The sequence below is a fragment of the Lynx canadensis genome, chromosome A3 (assembly GCF_007474595.2).
Source record: "Lynx canadensis isolate LIC74 chromosome A3, mLynCan4.pri.v2, whole genome shotgun sequence".
Lineage (NCBI taxonomy): Eukaryota > Metazoa > Chordata > Mammalia > Carnivora > Felidae > Lynx > Lynx canadensis.
In genome coordinates, this window is record NC_044305.1 from 120415403 (window position 1) to 120440785 (window position 25383).

At 39.8% G+C, this 25383-nt stretch overlaps 1 protein-coding gene across 6 annotated transcripts in view; it reads right to left on the bottom strand.

Annotated features, from left to right (window-relative positions):
• Positions 1–573: 573 nt before the first annotated feature.
• The window catches only part of NCOA1 (nuclear receptor coactivator 1), a 187304-nt gene continuing 162494 nt past the window's right edge, over positions 574–25383 (bottom strand). For 3 of the 6 annotated variants that reach the window (XM_030311532.1, XM_030311530.1, XM_030311529.1), the window contains 5 exons: positions 23877–24279; positions 16538–16712; positions 10979–11162; positions 6796–6885; positions 574–2944 (listed from right to left, as the gene is read on the bottom strand). In XM_030311532.1, coding sequence (XP_030167392.1) covers positions 2774–2944; positions 6796–6885; positions 10979–11162; positions 16538–16712; positions 23877–24279 — 1023 coding nt within the window. In that variant the 3' untranslated portion in view covers positions 574–2773. Of the gene's footprint in view, positions 2945–3029; positions 3087–6795; positions 6886–10978; positions 11163–16537; positions 16713–23876; positions 24280–25383 lie in introns of all 6 variants that reach the window. The other 3 variants (XM_030311533.2, XM_030311535.1, XM_030311531.1) reach the window with 3 other exon arrangements.

Genomic DNA, 25383 nt, shown 5'->3' on the forward strand with positions numbered 1-25383 from the left:
GTTTAAAACCAAGCGTTGGTGCTTTACAAACATATCAACAAGAGACAGGGGCTGCCTTTTACAAAGTGCAAAGACAAAATGAAAGAGCCTCCTTAAGTAAGAGTCAACATCTCTGCAATCTGCATACTAATCATAAATGTCAGTATATAAAAAACAATGACCGAGAGAGCGAGAGCGAGAGAGACAGAGAGAGAGAGAGAGAGAGAGAGAGATGGTGTCTTGTAGCTATGGGGGGCTGCCCCGACTAGATCTCCTGGGTCCAGAAACAGCAGGACCAGTGTGTTTAATCATCAAATGGCCAGAGCTAAAATTTCCTTATGGCCCACTCTCATGACTTTAATTTGACCTTTTCAGTTTTCAACTGGTTTATATCAGGGTGACTTCGAGGATAGTTGGCTTCAGGGATCCCTTCTTTTATGATCCTTTAATTACTCATTAGTCACTGGGGCTTTGGCAATTCCTGCAGGATGTAGGTTTCATTTCTTCCCTGTAAATGAAGAGGCAACCCAGGAGGTTGTTAAACAAGTTCTATTCAGTAGCTGGAAAAGTGAATTTCCTGTGGAATGACAGGAATTACATAGAAGCAAGCAATTTTATTTTCCTCAAATGTAGCAATAATTTTAATCTGTACATACATAAAACAAACAGTGCAATTATAAAACCTTGAAGGTGACATGCATACTTTCAGGTGCAGTTGGGATGGGAGGATGTTATTAGCATCTCCAATTTTCCTTACCGCTTTTAAAAACTAGTTCCTTATGCAAAAGCACTGAGGCAGGAAACTTCATCTGGAATGCTGAAGTTAAAGGTGAACTTCCTGAAGTCTGCGCATCTAAATATCACAAACAAAACAGAAATGACCTCCTAGAGCAGTTTGGTAAGGACTAGAGTAATATGGCTGGGCGTTCAAGCTGGGAATGAATGAAATCAGGGATGCATTTTCTGAAAAACTAAAAGAGATAATGTTTGTAACTGAGTGTCCTATTTCTGTTTCATAGTTGCTACCCATGTAAGCCCTTCCAGCAATCTTTTTATTCCATATAGTTTCTGAGTAGATGCTGTCAATGGAGTTATTTGTAACTAGGGGTGGTGAGATGCAGAAAGGAGGACCTGGGAAAATGGCTTCTTCCTTGGTGTCTGAGTCCATGCTCCTCTTCTGCTGTTCGTTCTTATGGTCTCTTCCCTGCTGTGGAAGCAGAGGTAGCTGGCGCACGATGTCAGATGCTGTCATCATTCACAGGCCCGGGGTGCAGGTAAAGGCGAGTGATGGGGGGGTCTACCTTTGCTTCTTCCACAATACCTTTCTCAAGCTTTCCTGGCCTTGCAGTGGAACTTCTAGAACTAGAGGCAGTTCACTGGGTCCTTGACTCACAGGCCAGGATGAGACAAGACGTGGCAGAGTGACAAGACACAAAGGGAAAATACGGTACCAGTTAGCCTCAGAGTAGGATAGAGAAATTTGTATTTGCGCTGATGAAAATTCAAATCCCCAAAGTCAATCTAAAACAAATGAAGATTTTTTTTGAGTACTGATTTTTCTCTGTACAAGTAGCCTGTGCACTTCTGGTGTTAATTTCTTGCACTGTCTCAAGTTAGATGATCCCAGGGACACTCTAGGGCAGTAGGCTCTAGCTCATCTGGAACAGCTCTTTCTGGCAGTGGCATTTTGATTTGAACCTCAAAGTAAATCCATACATGGCATCACAGTTATTAAAATAATGAAATCTTACTAGCCAAATGTAACTGCAATTCAATCAATGATATATTCACACACAAATTTAGAAAAATCAAGAGTATGATAATAAAACCATAAAATTAAACAGGAGGAAATCAATTTCTACAAGAAATCAAGTATATTTACAGTGAGATTTAAAGGGAAAAATAAGCTACTTGGATCATAAATTTAACTTTATTTTAAATAACTTTAGCTACCTTAGCTGTTAATACAATAAAAGCAGAAAGAACCGGCTGCCTTTTTTTTCCAGATTTAATCAGAAAATTGTTATCTACAATAATTGACAGAACTTGTTTCTTGTCCTTCACCCATCTCATCAAAAATTATTGCATTTTCCCCCAAACTGTATTTTTTGGATTCCTCTGTGAATATACTCATTTCGTCCTCATTCCTGGAGGCATCTTGGTTTAAATCCATCTTTAAAAAAAGGAGAAGGGGTACATATGGGAGGCAAAATATTCTCTTGAAGCCAACAGATATAGAGTTGCTAGAAGAAGCTGATTGTACACACAAGCTGCCTGGGGTCGGGAAGGGGAGGGCTGTTGATTCAGACACACGTGACAGCCTTTGGTGGACGGGCACAGGCAAAGCCCCACCGGGCCCTTGGGCCCTTCTTCCTCGTCAGGGTCAGGACTGAGCCAGCAGGGGCGGGGCTTCATCTTCCCCTTGGAACTCGTCGTTTTGGTTCTCCTCCAAAAGCCTTCATCCAGATAAGAAGCCAATGACTGATTACAAAAATAAGAATAATTAAATTTGGCTCAAGAAATAGATTGTCCAACTGTTCTGCCTTGTTATTTTTTTTTTTCAATATCCAAGGCCTTTACAAAGAAACAAAAACACCTCTCAATCTTCCAACAAAAGTGAATTCCTTTGTTGTTTTTTTTTTTTTTTTGTTTTTTTGTGGGTTTTTTTTGCTCCAAATGCTACGACCTGAAGAATGGCTGCAGATTGAGATATCAAAAATCTCAGAAAAATATATAATATATTTGTATATCTCTGTATGTCTATTATTTAAATTTCACATTCCTTTAAAAGTGGTTATTCAGTCAGTAGCTGCTGAAGGAGGCTCTTCTGCTGGGCCTGGGGGGTCTGTGGTCCTGCCGTGGGTTTTTGAGTTCCCAGTGGACCAGGCTGGTTCAGGTAAGGGTCCCCGCCTACCAGATTCACTGTACATTGGACGTCAGCAAACACCTGAACCTGTTGCACCTGCTGAAACACAAATAAAAGATGTGTTTAGACAGAAGGGCCTGCCCCCCCGGCTTATGAGTGGGTACTACTTGAAGTGGAAACTCACTAGAGCATTCCTCTAGTCTGTAGTCACCACAGAGAAGAACTCTTCTGTCTTCTTGTCCTACAAAAAGAAAATCGCTGCACTCATTTTGCTCAGGGTTCTGGAAAGTTCACACTTTAAAAATAAAATCAAAATTGGAATGGTCAAGCCTCCTACAGGGTTGCCATCAATAATGAAAATGAGCATCATTGCTAATATTGCCAAGATTGGGAAAAGCCCAGTTTCAGAGTCTGGGTGTCCAGTGGTGGGTTTAAAAATATATGTGTATATATAACTGGTTATAAAAGCATTCTATGGATGACTTTAGTGGGATAAAAAAAAAAAAAAACTTTATGATGTTAGAAAATTAAGGGCTTTAACCCAGTATTAGCAAAATAAAAACCACCACAACTCAGTAACAGGACATCAGCATTACTGAAGTGAATGTCCAGAAGATTTGTGTAGTATCTAAATATACTCTTACATAGCTCTTTTACATGTTGCCTTTAGAATTACAGCAAAATATTAGTAGAACAATTTTATATTTAACTTATTTTTCTTGATAGACAATTCATTTAAACACATGAGCTAAAAATAACAGTAAATTACTAGCTGAGAACAGTGTGAATTTTCCCTTTAGCTACTTTCAGTAATAATACATGTATTCCTTAAAAATGTTTACAGTTGCATAGTTCTAGCATTTTCTATTGGGAAAACAAAGCCAGAAGTTAGTTTTTACAACCATCCTTATTAAAAAGTCATTTGTGGAACTGATTAAAGCCAGTATCACACTTGCGAATGTTCCAGACCAAGAACGGACATGCTTCTAAGGCATCCAAGTACATCTAATAGTGTCTCAAGCGTTTGGCAAACTTGTGTTTCAGGTTTAATAGGTACATGAAGTATTTTAGATTAGTGATGCATTTTTCAGTCATTCATCACTAATTTATGTCAATTACACTCAGCTTCTTGGGAAAACTTTTCTATCCTAATAGAATAAAAGTTGTTTTCATCACCCTTTATTGGCCATATGTCAAATGTCCCGACCCCCAACTGGTGTATCAGTCCAGCTCCCACGTCTTCTCCTCTTTACCCATCTATACCTCCACACTGCTCTCCCTCAGAGAAGGCAGACAGCCCTGAGCTGTCTTCTCAACCTGCTGGACTAAACTTTTATTTAGATTAGCATCCCTTTCCTCTTTATCCTCTTCTCTGCCTGTTTTCTCAAGTTTTGATTCTTGACCCCACAGGCTCCTATCTGTCTTCTTTTGGGTTCTTTCCTGTGCATCTAATATACACCAACTCTCTGTCTGAGTCTAATTCTCTGGCTTTCTCTGTGCCCTCTCCTCACCTCTGTTCTCTAACTTCTCTTTCCTACAGCTCCCCCCCTGGCTTCCTCTCTCTCCGTGTCAACAATCCCCCTACTAGTCTCCCTCCTGTTTCTCTACAGTCTGTTCTTTTCCGGTTCTCTCCTGTCTTGCCTCCTCCCCATCTCCACTCTCCAAATACAGGTAGTCCTCAATCCTCCCTGAGCCCTCCTCTCTTGGTTCTCTTCCTTCTCCTTTTCTGTATATCTGTTTCTATATTTCTATTTAACTTGCTCCCAAGCTTCTGTTTGACAAATACAAAAGCACTGGAGCAAATAGAGATCACATGATGGGCTATAAGAAAAAGAAGATTCTGCCACTGAAACTTAGCATGAGCACAAGCTGTAGTGCTTGGAGGCACTGATTTAAAAAAACCAAAAAACAGCATGTAAAGTTTCACGTTTATGTGTTTCAACATATAAAATACTGGGCCACAGTACAAGGTGTTTCTGTCCCCAAACACTTAAAAACATTCTTAATGAAGGCATGATCAAACGAACTAGAGAGAATATTTTGCTTCTTTAAAAAGAATGTTTTTAAGATAGTCTACTTTGAAATAAAAAAAAAAATCAAAAAGATTAAACCAAACTTTAGCCATTTTGAACTGCTACTTAAAAACAGGTGCCTGAGCCCAGACCTCTGAGGACTTCAGATGCTGCCACACCTTCACACAGACAGGCAGAGCAAGACGCGTGCAAGCCCTACGATTTGTCAGGTGAGAGGAACAGCATGAGAGCAGGGTCCCAACCTCTTAAGATTCTCCAGCAGAGTTTTATATCAATGCAATTGCTGTCTCAGAGCTCAAGAACTTTTAAACTTGGTTGTTTAGTTTTCACTAGTCTGCCGAGCTGCCCAGTATATGTCTCTGTAGGTGTGAGACCTTGAATACCTTCCAGTGAATGAAGACTTCACTTCCCCCATCACGGAATCCCCTCTTCACTCTCATAGGCCTCAGATCCTCTTTCTTGATGCCCCGACGCGACTATGGACACGGCTCCTGACTGGTTTTTCTCTTCCTGGGGAGGCTGTCCAGTACTCCTTCTGTCCCTCAAGATGAAGCCTGAGCTAGTGCTTATATCACTGTGCCCCCTCTAGGGGACACTTCATCTGTAGGACTCAGTCCAAACCCCTGAGTTTAGCATTCAAGGCCTCCAGAAATTTGCCCCAATCTATTTTTACCAATTTTATTTCCTATAAAATCTTATTACAAACCCTTTACCTTCAGTGGATTTGGCTTCCCAGGACCGTGCTAAGGTATTACTGTTTCCCTGTCTCGGCTCCCTCTACTCCCAATGCCCTAGATTTCCCAGCTCACTCCTTCCTTCAGCCTCTGACACTTTCTACTTCATTTTGCCTTGTTAACTGTCCTCAAGGCCCAGTTCAGCTCCTGTGTAAATGCTCTTCTGACCCTCACAGCATTTTCTCTTTTAAACCTAATGGTTCCTGTCACTTGTAATATAAATTTGAGTTTGCCTTCTTTGGTTATGTGACAATTTATGTGCATATGTCTACATGTTTTATCATTCAAGTGATATGGCAGAAAGAGCATGAACTTTGGTTGTTAGAAATACGTGGGTTTGAACCTCAGCTCTGCCCCTTTCTAGCTTTGTGAACTGTGTGCGTGGTTAAATCTCCTCAGGTTCTGTTTCTTCATCTGTGAAAAACTGGAATGCTACTTCCTTCATAGGGTCATAGGGAGGCTTACATGAGATAAAGCAGACAGTGCTTAGCACAGTGCTGGGCAAATTGTAAGTGTTTCACAAAAGAAACTTCCTTTCCTCATTTCTTCCCCAAAGTTCACCTAAAGGGCAAACATGTCTCATGTTTCGTTGTATCTTCACCTTACCATAATGCCTGTACAATATTTTTAAAATACACATTTAGTAAGACACTAACGACCAAACCAAAGTTACTAAAGTGAACTAAAACACCCACAATCTCTAAATTTATGTTAATATAGGAAGGTGGCCATCCTTGCTGTTTGAATTGTTTTGAAACGAACTTCTAAAAGGAGGCAGAGTACACAGCAGGCATTCTGTTTTGTCTGAATTTACTGAGATCTTTTGAGGTACTTGGATTACACACGAGTTTTAGAATGGTGCTTATTTACAAAATAACAATTAGTGGCCACCATTTGTGATCCCTTTATCCTATTTAACCACCGGATTAAACCTTTTGAAAGCTTCTCTCATTTAACCCTTTCAACAATTCTCTAAGCAGGTAACTTGTTAGTTCTGTTGGTTAGATAGCAGCCCAGGGAAGTCCTCTAACATGCCCAGGAGGACATAGCTAAGAAGAGGAGAGCCAGGACTCACATCCAGGTCTGACTCCCAAGGTCAGGCTCTTAACCATGATGCTGAACAAAGTTTCCTGTGTATCTAGAGTACACTTGGCAGCTCTGGGTTTAGAATTTTCTTACTGACCTGGGTTCCATCTGTTTCTGTTTTGAGAAGGTCAGTGGATGAGAGCTGGTTGCAGTAGAGGCCTGTGTGTCTCAGTGCTGGATCATTTATCTATTAAAGATAAGTACAAGACCAAATTACAAGCAAGTTGTTTAAGTTGAAGACCAAATTCTTCAATGACAAATAATCTCACTGACAGAAAATAGGAGTGCAGCAGGAATAAAGAGCTTAGCAATTTACTATGTTGTTATAAGTCAGGACAGTGGTTCCCTTTGCAGGGGTGAAGAGTGACATGAAAGTAGCATGAGAAGAACCTCTGGGTGCTACTGATAATGTTTTGTTTCTTGATCTGAATGGTAGCTTTAAAGAAGTGTTCAGTTTGTGAAAATTCACTGACTTGTATATTTTTCTGTATATTCTATTTATACAATACTTCAATAAAAGTTATATTCACACACACACACACACACACACACACACACACACACGTTAATTAGCAAACGACTTCTTTTTGTCATTAAGAGAAAATCAGATTAATCCGATTTATCCCCTGCCTGAATCAGCGAAAGAACTGGATAAAATATATGAAATGAAGGCACTCAAGACACTGGACAAACCCAATGAAGGAGAGTGACTCCTAAGAGCTGGGAAACAATGGAGATGAGTCCTATGATTGCCCCAGCCTACATCTACAGAGAATTTCCAGGCTGCAGCCAGCACGGGGACAGGGAACCCAGGCAGAGCCCGGCAGGCTCTGTGAGTGGAGAAGATACAGCTGGAAGTCTGAGATGGTCAAGGCAGCTGGAATTCAGAGGTCAGAATATCAGAGGAGTGGGAGCTACACAGAGAGGAAGCTCGGAAGATCTGCAGAGGGACCCCTTGAGCCTGCAACTTAGTACTGATCTGTTAATGGCTTTTAGGGAACTACCCAAAGCAGAGGGAAGAGTCACCTGTGAAGATGCTGATGGAATAATTCCCAAAGGTCACACAGAGCTGGCAATAGGTCCTGACCTCACCAGCCAGAGTGGAAAACGTAATTCACATAGTATCAGGTAGTGTATTAGAAAGGCTTTGCCTCAGCAGTAAAGGAAAACGAGCCCTATACTAAATGCTGCTCTGGTCCCATTAAACAAAAAAGGAAGACCTGAAAGGACCAAACTGTTTCAAGTAACTTAACCAGTCCCAGAACAAAGCTCAAGAACGTAGGAGTATCAACGAGGTAAAATTCACATGTGTGGCACCCAATAAAAACTTACCAGGCATGCAAATTAGCAGGAAAATATGATCCATGATGAAAAGAAAAGTCAATCAATTTGAAACCAACCCCAAAATGATGCAGATGATAGAACTGACAGCCAAGAATATTAAGACAGTTATTATAATAACCATATTTCATATGTTCAAGAAGATAAGAGGAAAGACTAAACATGTTAGAGGTATGGAAGATATAAAAGAGGTCCAAACTGAACTTCTGGAGATGGAAAATAGAAAACCTGAGAAGAAAAATACACTGAATAAAACTAACAGATCAGACATTGCAAAAGAAAAGATTAGTGAATTTAAAGTTACAGCAATAGAAACTATCCCAAATCAAACACACAGAGAAAAAAAAAAAAATTGACCTTGCATCCCTCCCCCTCAAATCTGCAAACCCAGGGAATCTGTGATCTGGGGGACAACTTCAAGTGGCCTACTTTGTATGTGTGTGTGTGTGTGGGGGTGTGTGTGCGTGTGGGGGGGAGTCTCTGAAGGAAAGGGGGGTGGGTGGTGACAGAAAAATATTTGAAGAAACAATGGCCAATGTTTTTCCAAATTTGATGAAAATTATACATCCATAAATCAGGAAGCTCACTGAAGTCCCAGCACAAGAACCATGAACACAATCACTAAGGCATATGGTAATCAAATTGCTTAAAACCAGCGACAAGCAGAATAATCTTAAAAGCAGCCAGAGAGGGAAAAATCAATCGTGTACAGAGGAACAAAGATAAAATGCCAGCAGATACCTCATCAGAGACACTGCAGTGAAGCAACGTCTCCAAAGTACTGAAAGCTAAAAGTAAAGCCAACCTAGAATACAGGGAAAACTTTCAAAGATGAAGGTGAAACAAAAGGTTTCTCAGACATACAAGAGCTGAAGGAATTCAGCAGCAGCAGACTATAAAAGATGTTAATGTTAAATGAAGACCTTCAGGCCGAAGGAAAACGATACCAAGCTGGAAATTTGGATCTACACACAGGAAGGAAGAATACTGGAAATGACTACATGGGTAAATACAGGAGCCTTATTTAAATTAAAAATATATATCTAGTTGTTTAAAGTAAAAGCATGTGGGGCATATGACATACGTAGGCACAATATGTACGATAACAACAGCAGAGGAAGGGAGAAATGGGAACAGCTGTGAGGTTCTTATATAAGAGGTCATATAATAGCGCTTGAAGGTACATGGCGATAAGTTAAAGATGTATGCTCTGAACTCTGAAGCAACCGCTAAAATAACAAAATGGAGGTACATATAGTTAATAAGCCAATAAAGGAGATAAACTGAATTAAAGTGTTCAATTAAACCCCCAAAAGGCAGGAGATGGAACAAAGAGAAAACAAGATGAGATATTTAAATTCAGCCATACCAATAATCACATTAAATGTCAATGGGCTAACCACTCCAATTAAAAGGTGCAGATTGTCGAACTGAATAGGAAAGCAAGACCCAGCTATATAAGAAATACGCTTTAAGTGTAATATTCTTTTACCTAATTCATTATATTTTTCATTATTTTGTTTTAATCTTCTGGAGATAGTGAAAAATTCTAATAACTGAATAATAAGGACAAGAACAAGAAACAACAGGGGCGCCTGGGTGGCACAGTCGGTTAAGCGTCCGACTTCAGCCAGGTCACGATCTCGCGGTCCGTGAGTTCGAGCCCCGCGTCAGGCTCTGGGCTGATGGCTCGGAGCCTGGAGCCTGTTTCCGATTCTGTGTCTCCCTCTCTCTGTGGCCCTCCCCCGTTCATGCTCTGTCTCTCTCTGTCCCAAAAATGAATAAACGTTGAAAAAAAAAAATTAAAAAAAAAAAAGAACAAGAAACAACACTATTTAGGTCCTCTATTTTGCTATAGGAAATAAATCACTAAGTTATTGATTTTTTCCCTGCTAAACTCTTAAGGGACTTATTATATAAAGTGGGGGGATGAGGAATGGAAAGTTAAAAAAAATTTTTAATAAAAAATATTCTATAGAAAAGGTAATCAGTGTTCACATGTTTGTAAGATTTGCTATAAATTATAGCTACATGGTCACAGTCTAGTCACCAGTCTCCTTTGTGGTTGCTGAAAATGAGAATAGCAACTATAGGCAGTTACCCCAATGACCTTAAACATCATTTTGAATTTAGTCATTCTATCCTTAAAAATCTTCAGGAGGCTCCAGGATAAACTCTAAAACATTCAGATGGCTTGCGAGATCCCTAAAAAGCTTACCACATAAATTCTGCTTTAAACATAATATAAATGTCCCCTTAACATTCATTAGACTTTCAACCTCTATTCCTGCCTAGATTATGCTGTGGCAACCGGTCTTGAATATTCTTTTCTATTCTCTTTCTTTAGGCAAATCTTCCAAGAAGCCTTTCCTAATTAGGCGTTTTTCTTTTAAACTCTCAGTAGTTAATTGTACATCTTCCTAATCTGACATAAATATGTATGGCGCTAGGGAGGCCCATCTCTTACACAGAGGTTTTGTCCTATTATTCAACTGATCCTTTGTTAACGTCGTGTCTCCCCAACTTGTCAGTATTATCTCCCACAGAACTACCTTTGTATATAGTAAGTAGTGAATAAATGTTTGTTGAACTGAAAGGGAAAAATGAAGAAAATGTGTTCAGAAGATAAAAGGGTATGCTCCGAGCCAATATATTATATATATCATTTTATAATAAATATAAAACACTAAAATCTCTTGAGACTAAAATCTTAGGAGGTCTGTCAAAATTTCCACTGTGTATCTTAAGAGAGGCTAACTCAAAAGACAGCGGGAAAAAAATAAAGAAGTGCATCTTCTCCCCCCTAGTGTTACTGCGAAACAATTAACACACATCACTGCGTGGTGTGGTAATTTCTGACAAGCAACTGCGAACATACCTGATTTTCCCTGGAATAACGACTCGTGGTGTGTGGTGTGCATGCCAGCTGTGCCACTTACCTGCTCAGGGCACACAGTGTTCATTCCTGGCATCTGCAAAGAGCTCATCTGCATCTGGCCCATCATCGGGTTCATGTTCTGAACATTTGTGTTTCCACCTGCCATGGACACGGTGATGCTCATATTGTTGTACACTCCGGGCTGCGCAGGCGTGGGCTGGCTCTGGACAGCTTGACTGAACACGCTGTTAACTCAAAAACAATCCCAGTTACATCCACGGATTGTGAACGTGGGGATGATGTGACTGGACTCTGTTTCTTAATTATTAGATAAAATGCGATAGAAAATATTATACGTTTTTAAATGACGTGTAAGACTTTATCTTACTACAATATATAAAGACTGAGTATAATTCGGATGAATTTTGAACTCTGCACAGAGGATTTAATAACTACATAAAGCTCATTTTAAGTGACAATTATCTGGCCTTGTATCCGAGTTGTTAAGCTCCAATTAGCTGAATAAGAAAGTAAGTTGTCCACATAAGTAAATCTTCAAGATAACTGAAGTTTACTCATTTAACCATCAAAACCATTCTAAAATTTGTTACGCCATTTTATATTCCCAAATAGAGAATGTTCTATTTAAGCAAAATGCCTGGGATATATATCAATCCTCAATAGATGCTCATTGAATAAATTAACAAATTCAAAGATGGCATTCTTGTATTGTCATTGCTTGTATATTTTCTTAGACTTAGCATTGTGTTTCACTTATTCCTTGTCTCTCTGCTCATTCATGGCACATGGCAAGCACCCGGTAAATATCTGATGAATAAGTGACTTATGGACATAGGTTATTACTCGGTGTTGTCAACTGATGAGGTTTAGACTGCTTCTTATTTATGGATTTTTCTGGGATCTACACCAATGTTTTTCTAACTGTAGTCCAGACAGCATCTGCAAGAGAATTCCCTGGGACTTGTTGAAAACTGGGAGGCAGCTATGCTTACCACTATAGCACCAAGGCCAGGACGTATTAAAAATTGAGACTCCCAGGCCTTACTCCAGCCCTAGTGAAACACAGTTTCTGAGGATGGATACAGAAAGTTGCATTTCTAACTATTTATGCACATTAAGACTCAAGGGACTTTATTCAGTGTTCTATAGCTTGCCGTCATTTCTCAAAGTTTCAGCTTCTGGCTGCTTTCAATATGCTATAAACTAAGAGGAATATAACCAGATATATTTATTTGGCAAATGTAAATGTTTAAAGACTTCACAGGTCTTCTCAGGCCTAAAGACAGCTTTATGTCTTTTCTAGAAGCAAAATGCAAAGGCAATTATGTTTTTCAGAGGGCTTGTTTTATGGACTTGCTTCTTCATGGCCTCGTTCTGGACTTTTGTTACACCAAAGATCTTAAATGTTAAACCAGCTTCTTCTCTTAGCTGGTAGAATAGTATAGAATAAACTCCCAAGTAAATACATCTGGAAACTTTATATTTGAACCCCAAAATTCTAAATGATACAGATACACACATCTAAAGGAAAATAATGTGAGTTGTGTCTTTTGTAAGTTCTACAAAACATCAAATGTTTGATGATTGTCATCAATTGTTAAACAATAAGCTGCTGGTAAAATTCCACCTATTTTAATGTTAATTCTGGAGAATTTGATTTCTAAAAATCATTTACCCCATCAATTGCTTATCTATTCCTTGCTAGCTCCTGGGAGGTAAGCAGGATGTACTGACGTTTATAGTTTCTGGTAGATTAAGGTAATCATACTAAAATTAACAGGCCAAGAAACAGCCTATCCATCATGTCTGAAGAAAAGTAGCAGATTTTCCCCAAGTAATTATAAAACACAAATGCTCAAAGAAAATTACATGCCCAGGAAATGGTCAATAATACATCTTTGAGCCATTAATGTCTGTACAGTGTGTATGCTTGTACAGCGTCCCCACAACTAAAGGTGAGGAAAAACCTATTAGTTTGCTGCCCATTTTCTAATGAGAACATTTCTGCCACAGACAATGCTCATTTGTCAACGGATACATAAATCACCACTGTGGAGGCTCAGCTCAGGGCTATGTAAGCTAATGCCTGCAGAAGCTTCAAGGGCTGCAATGATGTCATTCTTAGTGAAAAAAAGTTTAGGATTTAATTTCTTTTCACATTTTATACTTGGGACTTATATTCACTTAAGTTCTTTCAGACTGCTCTTGCCAATAGTTCCATTTCAGTTTCTTCCATTATGAGAAGAAGACCATGCCCTTCTGCAGCATAACTCCCTGTTCTAGGCCTCAGAGGGGCTGTAGGCTTCACTGGCACCTTAGGCCTCCCTCCCTCTGCTTTCCTGGCCACCCCGGGGGCAATTACTGCAGTTTCCTTAGGCTAGCCCCAGGTGTTTGGTAGCCCCTAAATCATGGTGCAGGGGGGAAGGTAAGGATGAAGACTTCCGGCCTGAAGTGGCTTCCATAGATACAGGTATTAACAAGCAGGGAGGCGCTCCAGGTCAAATAAGTCTAAAAAGGAAGGGTTAAACAACAGGCCTTCCTAGCCTTTAAAATGCTAATAAGTGCTAGGAATCTTCAGAGCGATTAGTGTTACACAGAAACCTGCACCGTTCCAGGACAAAGAGCCTTGCTTTAACCCTTTCTTTTTCTTGCCACCGGAGAGATAATGAAAAAGAATCACATTACACTGTCTCGGAACCCTATTACATCATTCTACTAAAAGAGTCTTTGTTTTCACGTTTTACTCCTCTCACTCCTGTCACCAAGTGGACTCTCGGTAACTCGACAGCAAGGGCAGTTCCCCCCTGCTCCTTGCGGTGTCTTGCACTGTGCAATACAAACAGGGAGTGGTCGCAAAATACACGTGGACTGTGTCAACTAATACGCTTTCACACGTGAAGCAAATAAGCAAGTGCGAATGCTTGAAGAGTTGATCTGTTTTCTTCTTCAAGTGATTTGGCAAAGTCGAAGTTCACAAAAACCGTGAAAGTACAAGAAAAATTCAAGTCCACTTTGAATCTGAATTCAAGAAGTGACCGAGGCAGGGGAGGGAATCTCTGTATCTATTCACTCAACAGATGTACATTAAGTGCTCACCTGTTCTAAAGGATGGACATACCCGAGTAAACAAAAACAGAGTCCTGGCTTTTAGGATGATTATATTGTAGTTGGAGGAGACAGACCATAAACAGACAGACTAACACACAATATGTGTGGTGTTAAGTACTAGGAAGAGACATACAGAAGGCAAGGAGGGGATCAGGGGGTAGAAAATGCTGTTGTTTTGGAAATGATGGTCAGGGAAGTTTCATCTGGTGACATTTAATATCTATGTCTAATAAGGTGACATTTAAGGAGAGACTTGAAGTGTGACAGCACAAACCATGTGGCTACTGTGAGAAGAACATTCCAGCAGAGGGACTTAAAAATGCAAAGGCCCTGAGTTTGCAATGTACTTGGCACATGTGAGCACCAGAAGAATACACAGACACCAGTGTGGCAGACTGAGTGATGGCAATAGCAGCTGAGGTCAGAAGGTACCCAGGAACAAGATCACGTGGGCTTCACAGGCCCTATATTGTACTTGGAGTAAGTAGGTGAGTTCTGAGTAATGGACTCACATACTGCTCATGTTCTGAAAGCATCACTCTGGCTACCATGCGGAGATTACACGGCAGGGAAGTGAGGGTGGAAGCAGGAGACAGAAGGCTACTGCACGGTCCTGGAAGAAGATGGTGGCTCACACTAAAGAGTACAAGTGGGACGGGTAAGAAGTGAGAGCTGCTAAGAAGCTGATGTGATTTGCTGATGGGATGTCTGATGTGGGATGTGAGGGAAAGAGAAGAGGGTTTCTCCTGAATAACTGGAAGAATGAGGTTGTAGTTTACGGAGATGGGGAAAGGTAGGAGAGGAGCTTTGGGGAAGAAGACCGTGGTAAGTTTTAGATGCCTATCAGATTTCTGACTGGGATGTTGACTGAGCAGCTGGATGTACACCATGGTGTTCAGGGGAGAAGTCGGGGCTGGAGATTTAAAGCGGGGAGTCAGGAGCATCAACATGGGCATTTATAGCCGTTAACAGTGGATGGCATAACCATGGGAGCAAGTAGACAGAATGAGCTCTGAGGATTTCAAGTGGAGGTCAGGGAGATGAGGAAGATCCAGTGGAGGACACCAAGAGATAGGATGAGAGTCACCTTTCTCAAGAGAGAAAGCTGTTCCAGAACCCAAATGAAGAAGGGGCTTCAAGAAAGAATAAATGCTCAACTATATCAAATGCTACCAACGATCCCTGCATTTGGCATTGTAGAGGTCTTGCCGACCTTGACAAGAATACTCTGGAAAAGCGGCAGAGATGAAAGCCTGACTGGCCAACAAGGAGTGGAAGGAGAGGTAGCATTAGAGTACAGTCTTTCAGGGAATTTAACTGTAAAAGGGTGTGGACCTGTCAGCCGGACCTTGTTTTTACCAAGACACATTTAAGTGCTTAGGTGTAGGTATGGAGCAAGAGTTTAGTTGGGTTTATAATCATGGACCATGGACTCTAAAGTGAATTTAGGAAGCTGGGATTAGAACACATTAGGAGACTAACTTCTTCCTGCAGGTTATATAGATGGTTCCATTTCTACCTAATTCACACTCAGTCCTCACTAAGAGCTACGCAGTTCTCAAAAGAGAAGATTTCCTCTCACCTTTCAGTGAACTTTAGGAGAATATGGTCTTAAGTTTTCAACTTTAACTGCCTTACTTATTATGTTGTCAGATCAAACGGCTTCCCTGTCATTAGAACCAAGACACAACCTAATTAAAACCCTTATAAAACTCAAGTGAAGTGTGAAAAGTTCAGCAGCCAGGATTTGGGGGGAAAATGACATCCGTGAGATAATTCTAAGCAGAATGGGCAAGGTGAGGCCACTGAAAATCTAGAGATTCAAAAAGCTGGATGAGGCAGAATGGCCTTAGAAGCCTCAAAACCTTTGCTGTTGCTATGAGATCTTTCAAACGTGCTGAGAAGGGTGAAACCTGTATGCTCACTATTCAGCTCTAGTGAATTCTGATGTTTTGCCATTCTTGCTTTAGATTTTCAGGATTTTCTAAAGTAGGCTCCATGCCCAGCATGGAGCCCAGCGCAGGGCTTGAACTCACGACCCTGAGATCAAGACCTGAGCTGAGATCAAGAATCAGATGTTTAACCGACTGAGCCACCCAGGCACCCCTAAGACTTTTAGGATTTTTAAGTGTTTTTATAAAGAATGACTTTTTTTTTTTTTTTTTTTTTTAAAGTACCCATTTCTATATCTGTCCCAGGGAAGCTCTGTTACACACGGGAGTTGATCACATTCTTCAGGTGTGCTGGGGGTGGGATGGAAAGGTTGGGGGCCATTAGGTCACTTTTCCATACTGTAAACATACAGATTTGTATTAAAAATGACTTGAAACTTAAAGGATTTAAAAGTCATTATTTTTCTTTGCTAAAACACAAAATTCAGTTCCATGAACTTGCAAATGGCAGTAGCCAATAATCTATTTGGATTGTGAAGGCAGGAGTGTTCTGTGCTGCAGAGGATCAGGGATGTTCATATATAAAAACTGCCCCTTACTTGTTGTTTCCCATTGCTCCTTGCTGCCAGGCCTTCATGTCTGGTGACTGGTACCCAGAAGTGGGTGGAGTCTGCTGGAGCAGAGAGCTCTGAGGAGGAGGGATTGGCATCGGCACCATGGAGCTCCCAGGGCTTAGAGATGGAGCAAAGCTGGCCTCACCTTGGGGAACCATTCCTGCAAATTAACACAAATTAATTTAAGTGAATACTATAAATTTATTAATCCCATAAAAGAGACCCCCCCCCCCCCCGCCAAGGATCTGTCATACTAGAAGTTAGAAATAGCCTATTCAACAGAGTAGGGAAAACATTTCAGTTTCTTCAAAATAAGGCCGGAAACTTCAGTATCAACAGTCAGACAAGTAAACATAAAATAAGTTTGGAAGAATGCTTTCTATTAACTGAGACATTGATTTGGGTACCAAGATTATGTATAATGGTTTTTTTTCTGTTCTTTGCTTACACGAATTTTTAAGTGTGAAAGACATATATGTCAGATTACCTGTGTCATAAAAATAAGTTAGAAAGGGAAAAAGGTTAAGACAAATGCATGTGTGAAATGAAAAATGACAAAGTTTTTCTGTCCATGCCTCAGTCACCTTTGTGGGCTCTTCTTCCCTTCCCTGTCCTTTCCTTTTAAGCTTTATTGAGATATAATCTACATAGCCTCAAATTCACTCATCGAACTGCACAACTCAATGATTTTTAGTAAACCGTATGGAGCCATGCATCTATCACCCTGAAGGCCTCCGATGCCTGTCTACAGTCATTCCTTTCTCCTATCTCCAGCCTCAGGCAACCACTGATCTGCTTTCTGTCTTGACAGATGTGCCTTTTGGGGAATTCTCACATAAACGTAATCCTATAAGGTCTTTTGTGTCTGGCTTCTTAGTGTTTTTGAGGTTGACCATTCTGTAGCATTTATTGGTAGTTCATTCCTTTCTATGCAGGGTAATTCTTTTTTTTTTTTTTTAAGTTTATTTATTTGAGAGAGAGAGAGAGAGAGAGGGAGAGACAGAATCCGAAGCAGGCTCTGCAATGTCAGCACAAGCCCGATGTGGGGATCGAACTCACGAGCTGTGAGATCATAACCTGAGCCAAAATCAAGAGTCAGATGCTTGACTAACTGAGCCACCAAGGTGCCCCTCTATGCAGGGTAATTCTTATTAGCAGCTATTGATATAATTGTGTTGAAAATCAGCTGGCCATAACATTAACAGTTTATTTATGGATTTTTATTCTGTTGCAGTGATCTGTGTGTCCACACTTGTACTAATATTATATTGTCCTCATTGATGTAACTATGGTAATTTTTGAAACTGACAGTCATCCAACTTGGCTTTTCTTTTTCAAAATTGTCTTGGCTACTCTGGGTCCTTTACATTCCCATATAAATTTTAGGAGAAGCTTTTCAGTTTCTTCAAAAAGCATGCTGACATTTTGACTGCATTGAATTATGAGATCAATTTGGAGTGAATTTAGCATCTTTTCAGTCTTTTTCCGATTTCATTTTATACAGTTTCCATTGTTATATCTTCAAGTTCATGAATCTTTTCTTTTGTAATGCCTAATCTCCTTTTTATCCCATCTACTATACTTTTCATCTCAGACACTGTCCTTCTTGTCTCCAAAAGTTTGATTTTGGTTTTAGTTATATCATCCTTACCTTTACTTAGTATGTTCAAGCTTTCCTCCAGTTTCTTGACCATACAGAATGTATAATTATTATAAATTATACATTGAGACAATTGTATGACTCAATGTCCTGTCTACTAATTCTATCATTTGTGTGATTTCTGAGTTGGTTTTGATGACTGATTTTTCTCCTTATCATTGGTTTTATTATCTTGAATCTTTGCATGCTTGGTAATTAAAAAGTTCAGATCCCAGACCTTGTGGATTTTACCTTGTTAGGTGCTAGATTTTTAAAAGTCCTTTAACTATTTTCAAACTTTGGGTTGTAGTTAGATTATATGGAGACAGTTTAATTCTTTTGGGTCTTGTGCCTTAAGGGACAAGAGCAGAGTTTAGGGCATATTTTGCCCTATTACTGACGCAAAACCCTTCTGAGTATTCTACTTGACATCCCACGAATTATGAGGTTTTCAATTCTGGCTGGTGGGAAGAGAAGCTGGCCCTGTGCGAACTTTGTAGATTGTTCTCTATAATCTTTCCAGGTGTTTTTCCCTAGCGTTGGTTTGTACACACACACACACACCTGAGTGGGACCCTGTGCACATCTCTGTGGCTCTCTGTGTGACTCCTTCCTTGTCCTATGAGACCTCTAGTTGCCTGGCTTTCCTGGACTCCCAGTTCCATGGGCTTGACTCAGAGAAACCACTGGCTCCTGTTGGATTCCCTCTCCATGTAGCATGGTCTGGACAATTTCAAAAACTATGGTTTAATGTACTTTGATTTTTTGTTTGTTTCAGATGGGACAATAAATCTGGTTCCTGTTATTCCACCTTAGGCAAAAGTGTAAGTCCATAATAGTTTAAAAGAGTAAAAATGGATTTCTTTTCTAGGATTTCTGTTATGCTGGCACTTTGTATTTTTTTCCTGACAAAATACATTTCATAGTTAAATACTTTTGAGGTACTGAAAGTTATAAAGGTACAGAAAAAAAAATAATGTCATAATTTGATTACCTATAATTTAGTATAATTCCTTCAAATCTTCCTTTATAAAATGTTGCACAATTTTGTGACCTGCTTCTTTCCCTTATGATTATATCATAAGCATGTTTCTGTGTTTTTAATGTCTCTTTATAAATATAATTGCATATTCTGTGTTTTGCCATTGTTATAATGATTTTTTCTTTTTGTTTGGTTAACCTGGCTAGAAATGTAGTTAACTTATCCAATTTTGTTTTTTTTAATAGGCTACGATTTTTTTTTTTTAACGTTTATTTATTTTTGAGACAGAGACAGAGCATGAACACGGGAGGGGCAGAGAGAGAGGGAGACACAGAATCGGAAACAGGCTCCAGGCTCTGAGCTGTCAGCACAGAGCCCGACGCGGGGCTTGAACTCACGGACCGTGAGATCATGACCTGAGCCGAAGTCGGACGCTTAACTGACCAAGCCACCCAGGCACCCCAATAGGCTACGGTTTTAAAAATATTTAAAATTTTCTGTGAAAGCTGAGCCAACTGTAGACTTCCTATTGTTTTTTCTTTCATTATATGTTTACTTTTTTCTTGGTAAAGATTTTATAAATAAAGCTACAGATTTTCTCTCTGCTGCTTCCTCCATGTGTAATTTAATCTCTGATAAATAATTTGAGTCAGAACATATGGAGAAATTATTGTTTTCATCTATGACTCTAGAAGGTGGTTTTCCCCCCAACACCTTCATTTATATGTTGACTATCTGCACACATTCTAAATTTTAACCATTTTGGTTGCGATCTTTGAAAAAATGCTTCTTGGTTCCTAATGCATTCTTAACCTCACTAATGGTGAAATAATTTTTTTCAGAAAAATATAAATGTGGGGGAGGAAAAGATAGTTATTGTATTCTGGACATTATTCTATAGAATCAAAGTTGAACAAGATGTAAGAGATTGCAAGTATATCAGCATAGTTTCTGACATTTCTTTCTGGACTCATCTCACATTCTGTTTTCCTTATCAGATGACCTCATTTTAGTCCGAAGAACCAGCTTGTGAATGATAACTGGAGGGGTAGTCAGAATTGTGATTCTGGCCCTGCTATCACATTGGACCTTGGGATCCCTTGGACTAGACAATCTAGTTCCTTCCAGTTTAAAATTTCTATAGTTCTGTCTTTGCCTAGACCAAGCTAAGTATTCCTGTTGGACCATAAACAGTATCACAGCCATTTGGCAGCAGCAACTAGAAAGGGGATTCATCTTTCCATTCATTTACTTCTTCAAAGATTCATTGAGCAGCTACTCTCCCCACCAGATCACTGTGCTAAGCAACAGAGAAACTAAAAGGGTTAATGCTTTGTTCAATCAAGGACCTTGCTGTTTAAAAGTAAGGCAGGTAGGTGAACAAGTGGCTGTAAGACAGGGTGATGGGTGCTTATGATTGGGAGCAGTCAGGGAAGGCTTCCCAGAGGAGGCATCTCTGGAAGACGGGAGGAACAGGAATGAGGCAGGTAATGAAGGCTATTGGTTTGAGACAGAGGATACAGGATGTACAAGGCCTAGTAAGTAAAGAGAGTGAGGTATGTACTCTTCCTTGGAACTTGAGAAGTCTGTTACAACTGGAACACTGAGACATGGAGAGAAGGGGAAGAGGAACTGATGAGTCCAACTTTGGACAAGTTGAATTTGGGTGCTGGTCAAAAGAAAATTCAAGTATGTCTGTCATCAGGCAGCTGTGCACAAGAGCCAAGAGATCTGGTTAGGGATACAGAAGAGAGTCATTAGCATGAAGAGGTCACTGAAGGCACAGGAGTAGATGAGATCACTTAGGAGGAATGGGTGGAGTAGCATGTTTACTGTAGTTCACAGATGAGGGAGCTGTGGACTGGCTTCAAGGAATTCATGAAGTGGGTACAAAATTTTGTAAAAATTTCCATCATATTTACTTTAAATATCACCTTAGTATCAAATAAATTTTAAATGTCTAATTCTGTTCTTGTGCACTCATCATTGAGGCACGATAGTCTAGAAAAGTTTGTGGCTTTCAGAAATAAAAGAAAGCACACTCTGCCATTAATATTACCCACACATTCCTTCATTTACTTTGGGCCTATATCGAAAAGACGCCAAAGCAAAAGACAAAAGTTAATGAATTCAACTTTTGGTTTTACTATCATCAATGAACACAACAAACTTTTTCTGCCAAGGGCCAGATGGGAAATATTTCTGGTTTTGCAGGCTACAAGGTTTCTGGTATAATTACTCAACTCTGTATGAAGCCAACCACAGATGACACTATGTAAACTAATGACGATGGTTACAATCAAACTTTATGTTACAAACTTTATTTATAAAAACACGTGGTGGCCTTGATTTTATTTTATTTTTTGAAAGAAGGCCTCATTTGAAAAGGCTGAAAACTTTTCCAGAACTTGAATTTGTATTCCCACAAAACCTGGTCTTGAAGATTTCTACCAGATTGCTGATAATGTTGGAATGAGTTTGTAACTTAGAGCAGTGGAAAAACTAAAAACATTGCCTCTTTAAATGTTCTTTTGCTCTCCAGAAAAACTGCCAATTCCCCCCTATTATTTTGAAGCAGTTCAGGGAAGAACTGAAAGCTCTGTCATTCATTTCAATTTGCACCTGGATGAAAACAACCACTCTCCCGAGTGCATCCAGCGTCTGGGTTTTGTTTGTAGCATGAATGCTGACTTTACCAAAGATGAATTCTTACTTTGTGAAGAGCATTTTCCTGCCCATCAAAATTTGGACTAGAAAAAAAATCCATGTACCAGATAGAGCCGTATAAAGGGTAGCAACACATCCAGCTGTGTGGCTTAGAGAAGTAAATTCCACCAGCTCATTATCTCAATCACTGTGTACCACAATAGATCAGACTAGACCCACAACTCTGAAAGAAATCTTGTCAATTTCACTGGCAATGGGGTTCTGAAGCCCTGCTTTTCTAGGTGGCTTTGTGGAGGAACCAGAGCAGGATAGGAAGTTCTTTCTTGGCTTTCCAGAGAAGAGGTGTTAAAGAGCATGACTGAAAATAGATAGAAGTACTGTTTTCATTTTTATTTTTTTAAGAGAAAAGAGTCTTTGGGGAATTTACTAATGTTGGGCTTACTCACAGCTATTTTTTTTCACCAGTGAACGAGATAATCTTTTGATTTGAGGCTCTGTAATCAATATTATGAATGCAACTCTATTTGCTGTCTGGGCTAAGTTGCCTTTTGAAGAGCAGTGGGGAAAGAGATATCTAATGGAGTCTTCTAACGTTGGAGGAAGTACTTCAGCAGGCTAGAATAAAGTGAAAAAGCCTTGTCAAGTTCTTTGCATGCAGAAATCGTAAGACACATGAAAGTGGCCTTCAAAAGGTTCAGACGATATTATAATTAGGATATGGATTTATAATCCTTTTCTTGCCCATACAGATATTGTCAGTGATATAAGCCAGCCAAAGATGACTTCATTGTGCTGAGGACAAAGGAACTGATGTGACATAATTTTGAGTAAAAGGTTTTAGAGAATTCTGGTGCTGTCTGACACAAGTCTCCTTAGATAACTTAATTTGATAGTCACAGGATTTTAGTACTTGTTGCCACCAGAATGAAAGTCTACATTGATTTGGCTGTCAAAGTTGATAAGCATATTGCCATGTAAGAAATCTCTATAGAACCTCAACATTTTATTCAAGTCAAATAGCAGCCTTCTCATGGAAATTCATTTTTAGGCTGCCTTATAATTTACTTTTTCTTTCACTTATAAAATGAAGGGATTTGTTTCAATTTTTCCCCAGGAATTTGCCATTAAATTTGCATCAAAGTTTGATTAAATATCATGGATTAAACAAATGTGTTTTATTGCCACTACCCATTAGAATCTGAAAGCGACAGGGGTACCTGGGTGGCTCAGTCGGTTAAGCGTCCGACTTTGGCTCAGGTCATGATCTCGCGGTCCGTGGGTTCAAGCCCCGCGTCGGGCTCTGTGCTGACAGCTCAGAGCCTGGAGCCTGCTTCCGATTCTGTGTCTCCCTCTCTCTCTGCCCCTCCCCTGCTCATGCTCTGTCTCTGTCTCTCAAAAATAAATAAATGTAAAACAATTAAAAAGAAATTAAAAAAAAAAGAATCTGAAAGCGACAGAAGTAAAATTTAAAGGGACATCATCCCCTAGGACAAAGAGAATAGAAGGGAGACAATGTAAACAAAAGCTTAAAAAGGAAAAAACCTTCTGAAAGCCAGAAAGTTCCTGATATTCCAGAGGAATAGCTTGTAACTTAAACAGCTAAGAGTGCTCCAATGAGAAGTCTGAGACACTTTGTAAAGATGTGTTATCCCTATATAAACTATCAAAAGACCCAAATCTCCAACATAAGGAAAACACTGTAGGCAAATTTTGAGTTAATGTACTTCAACTCACTGTCTGAAGTGGACTCTCATGAGATTCTCACAAGGACCCGTGACAGAAAGTAAGAAAATAAAAGAATATGCTTTGCAGACAAAATGTTAAAAATGTTAGAATCAGACAGGTCCTTCTGGATCGTGTCATTAATCATCTTAGCTTTCAACGAGCCTCAATGAGCCATTAGTGGCAAGAGAGGAGTCTGAAGCCTGGATCTCCTGACTCCCAGGTCAGCGTCTTTCTTCTTCAGCTCACTGCCTCACCGTCAGTGAGCCTGTACGTATACGTAATAAAGCAGCATAGAGGTGTAATCCTCATACCTGATCCTGGATACTGGAAGACATTCTGCTGCATCTGAGGATTGATTCCAGTGCCAAACTGTCCTCCCATGTTTCCTGTCATGCCTCTGTTCACCATGCTGTTGCGGTTGGCCAAGGTTGACTCGGGATTTGCTGCCAGTTGTGAAAACGGGCTGGTAGAAGCAGGTGGGGTTCCTGGATTTGTACCATAGTTTGGTGGGTAGGGAAATTGCTGCGGAGCACCCTGAGGAAGACGGGGGTTCCCCATTTGAACTGGCAGTCCAGATGAGGGAGGGAGGTTGTTCCCAAAGCTTTGTTGCCTCATGAGCATGGCTCTTTGCTGCTGTATTAGCTGCCTCTGTCGGTGCTGTTGGCTGTACAACTCCCGCTGGCGCTGTGCCAACATTTGGGCGTTCAGGGGTGGCTGCAAAGGAGAAAACAAATCCTCACTTATTAATATTGTTATCGTCGCCACCTATTTTGGAAAGCTTACAGGATAAAGCCTAGTAGCTTGGGACAACAAAATATGTAGCAATTATCACTATGACTTCGATCTTATCTGACTTTAGGTTGTTACGAGACTTTTTTCTTTTTCATTTCCCCCAAATTTACTATGTTTCTTAGTCCCCTCCCTTTTTAATGTTTACTTACTTATTTTGAGGGAGAGAGAGAAAAATCCCAAGCAAGCCCCATGCCACCAGGGCAGAGCCTGACATGGGGCTCGATCCCACGAACCACACGCGATCATGACCTGAGCTGAAATCAAGAGTCAAAACACTCAACTGATTGAGGCACCCAGGTGTGCCCCTGCCTTTTTGCACTAAGATCAGTTATTCCACTTTCATGAATAAAATGTGATTATAGTTGATTTTAATTTTCTTCATATTTCCTATATTTTCCAAATTATTTATAATGAACATGCATTACCTTTACAACTAGAAAAACCTACAAATACTGTTTAAAAAGGAAGAATCAGAAATCCAGGATCCAGTGCCAAATAAATTGTTACTTAAAAAGAAAATAATTCATTAGAAATAAAATAATAAACAGAAATAAATAGAACCAGCTATTTTATATCATTGTTGCAGTAAAGACTGCTCGAGGCATTGGAGTACATATTTTAATAGCTGTAATACTAGGAATGATAAAAGAAGCCATAAAAGTAGGCTAAAATCACTTTTTGGTCTAACCCGTAAAGCAATATGGCATGTCAATAAAGCCTTCCTCAGAAAATTTCAATTCAGACCGAGGATCAGGTTAGAGCATATAGCTCCTTTAAAATTAAACTTGCCAACCAGATATAGTCCAATCTAGAAGAAACTGTGACATATGACTTTCTGACACAAATCATCTTTATGTGAATTCCAAAAGTGGGGTCTTCTTTCCTTATAACCTAATTAACCTTGTATGACCTAATCACTGATGTTTCTTAAAACAGAGAAACCCAAGTATGGATCCATGAAGACACCAATGTCTGCTGCTTAACAGTAGTTTCTGTCAATATTTATCCTTTTGGTTAACAGTTAGC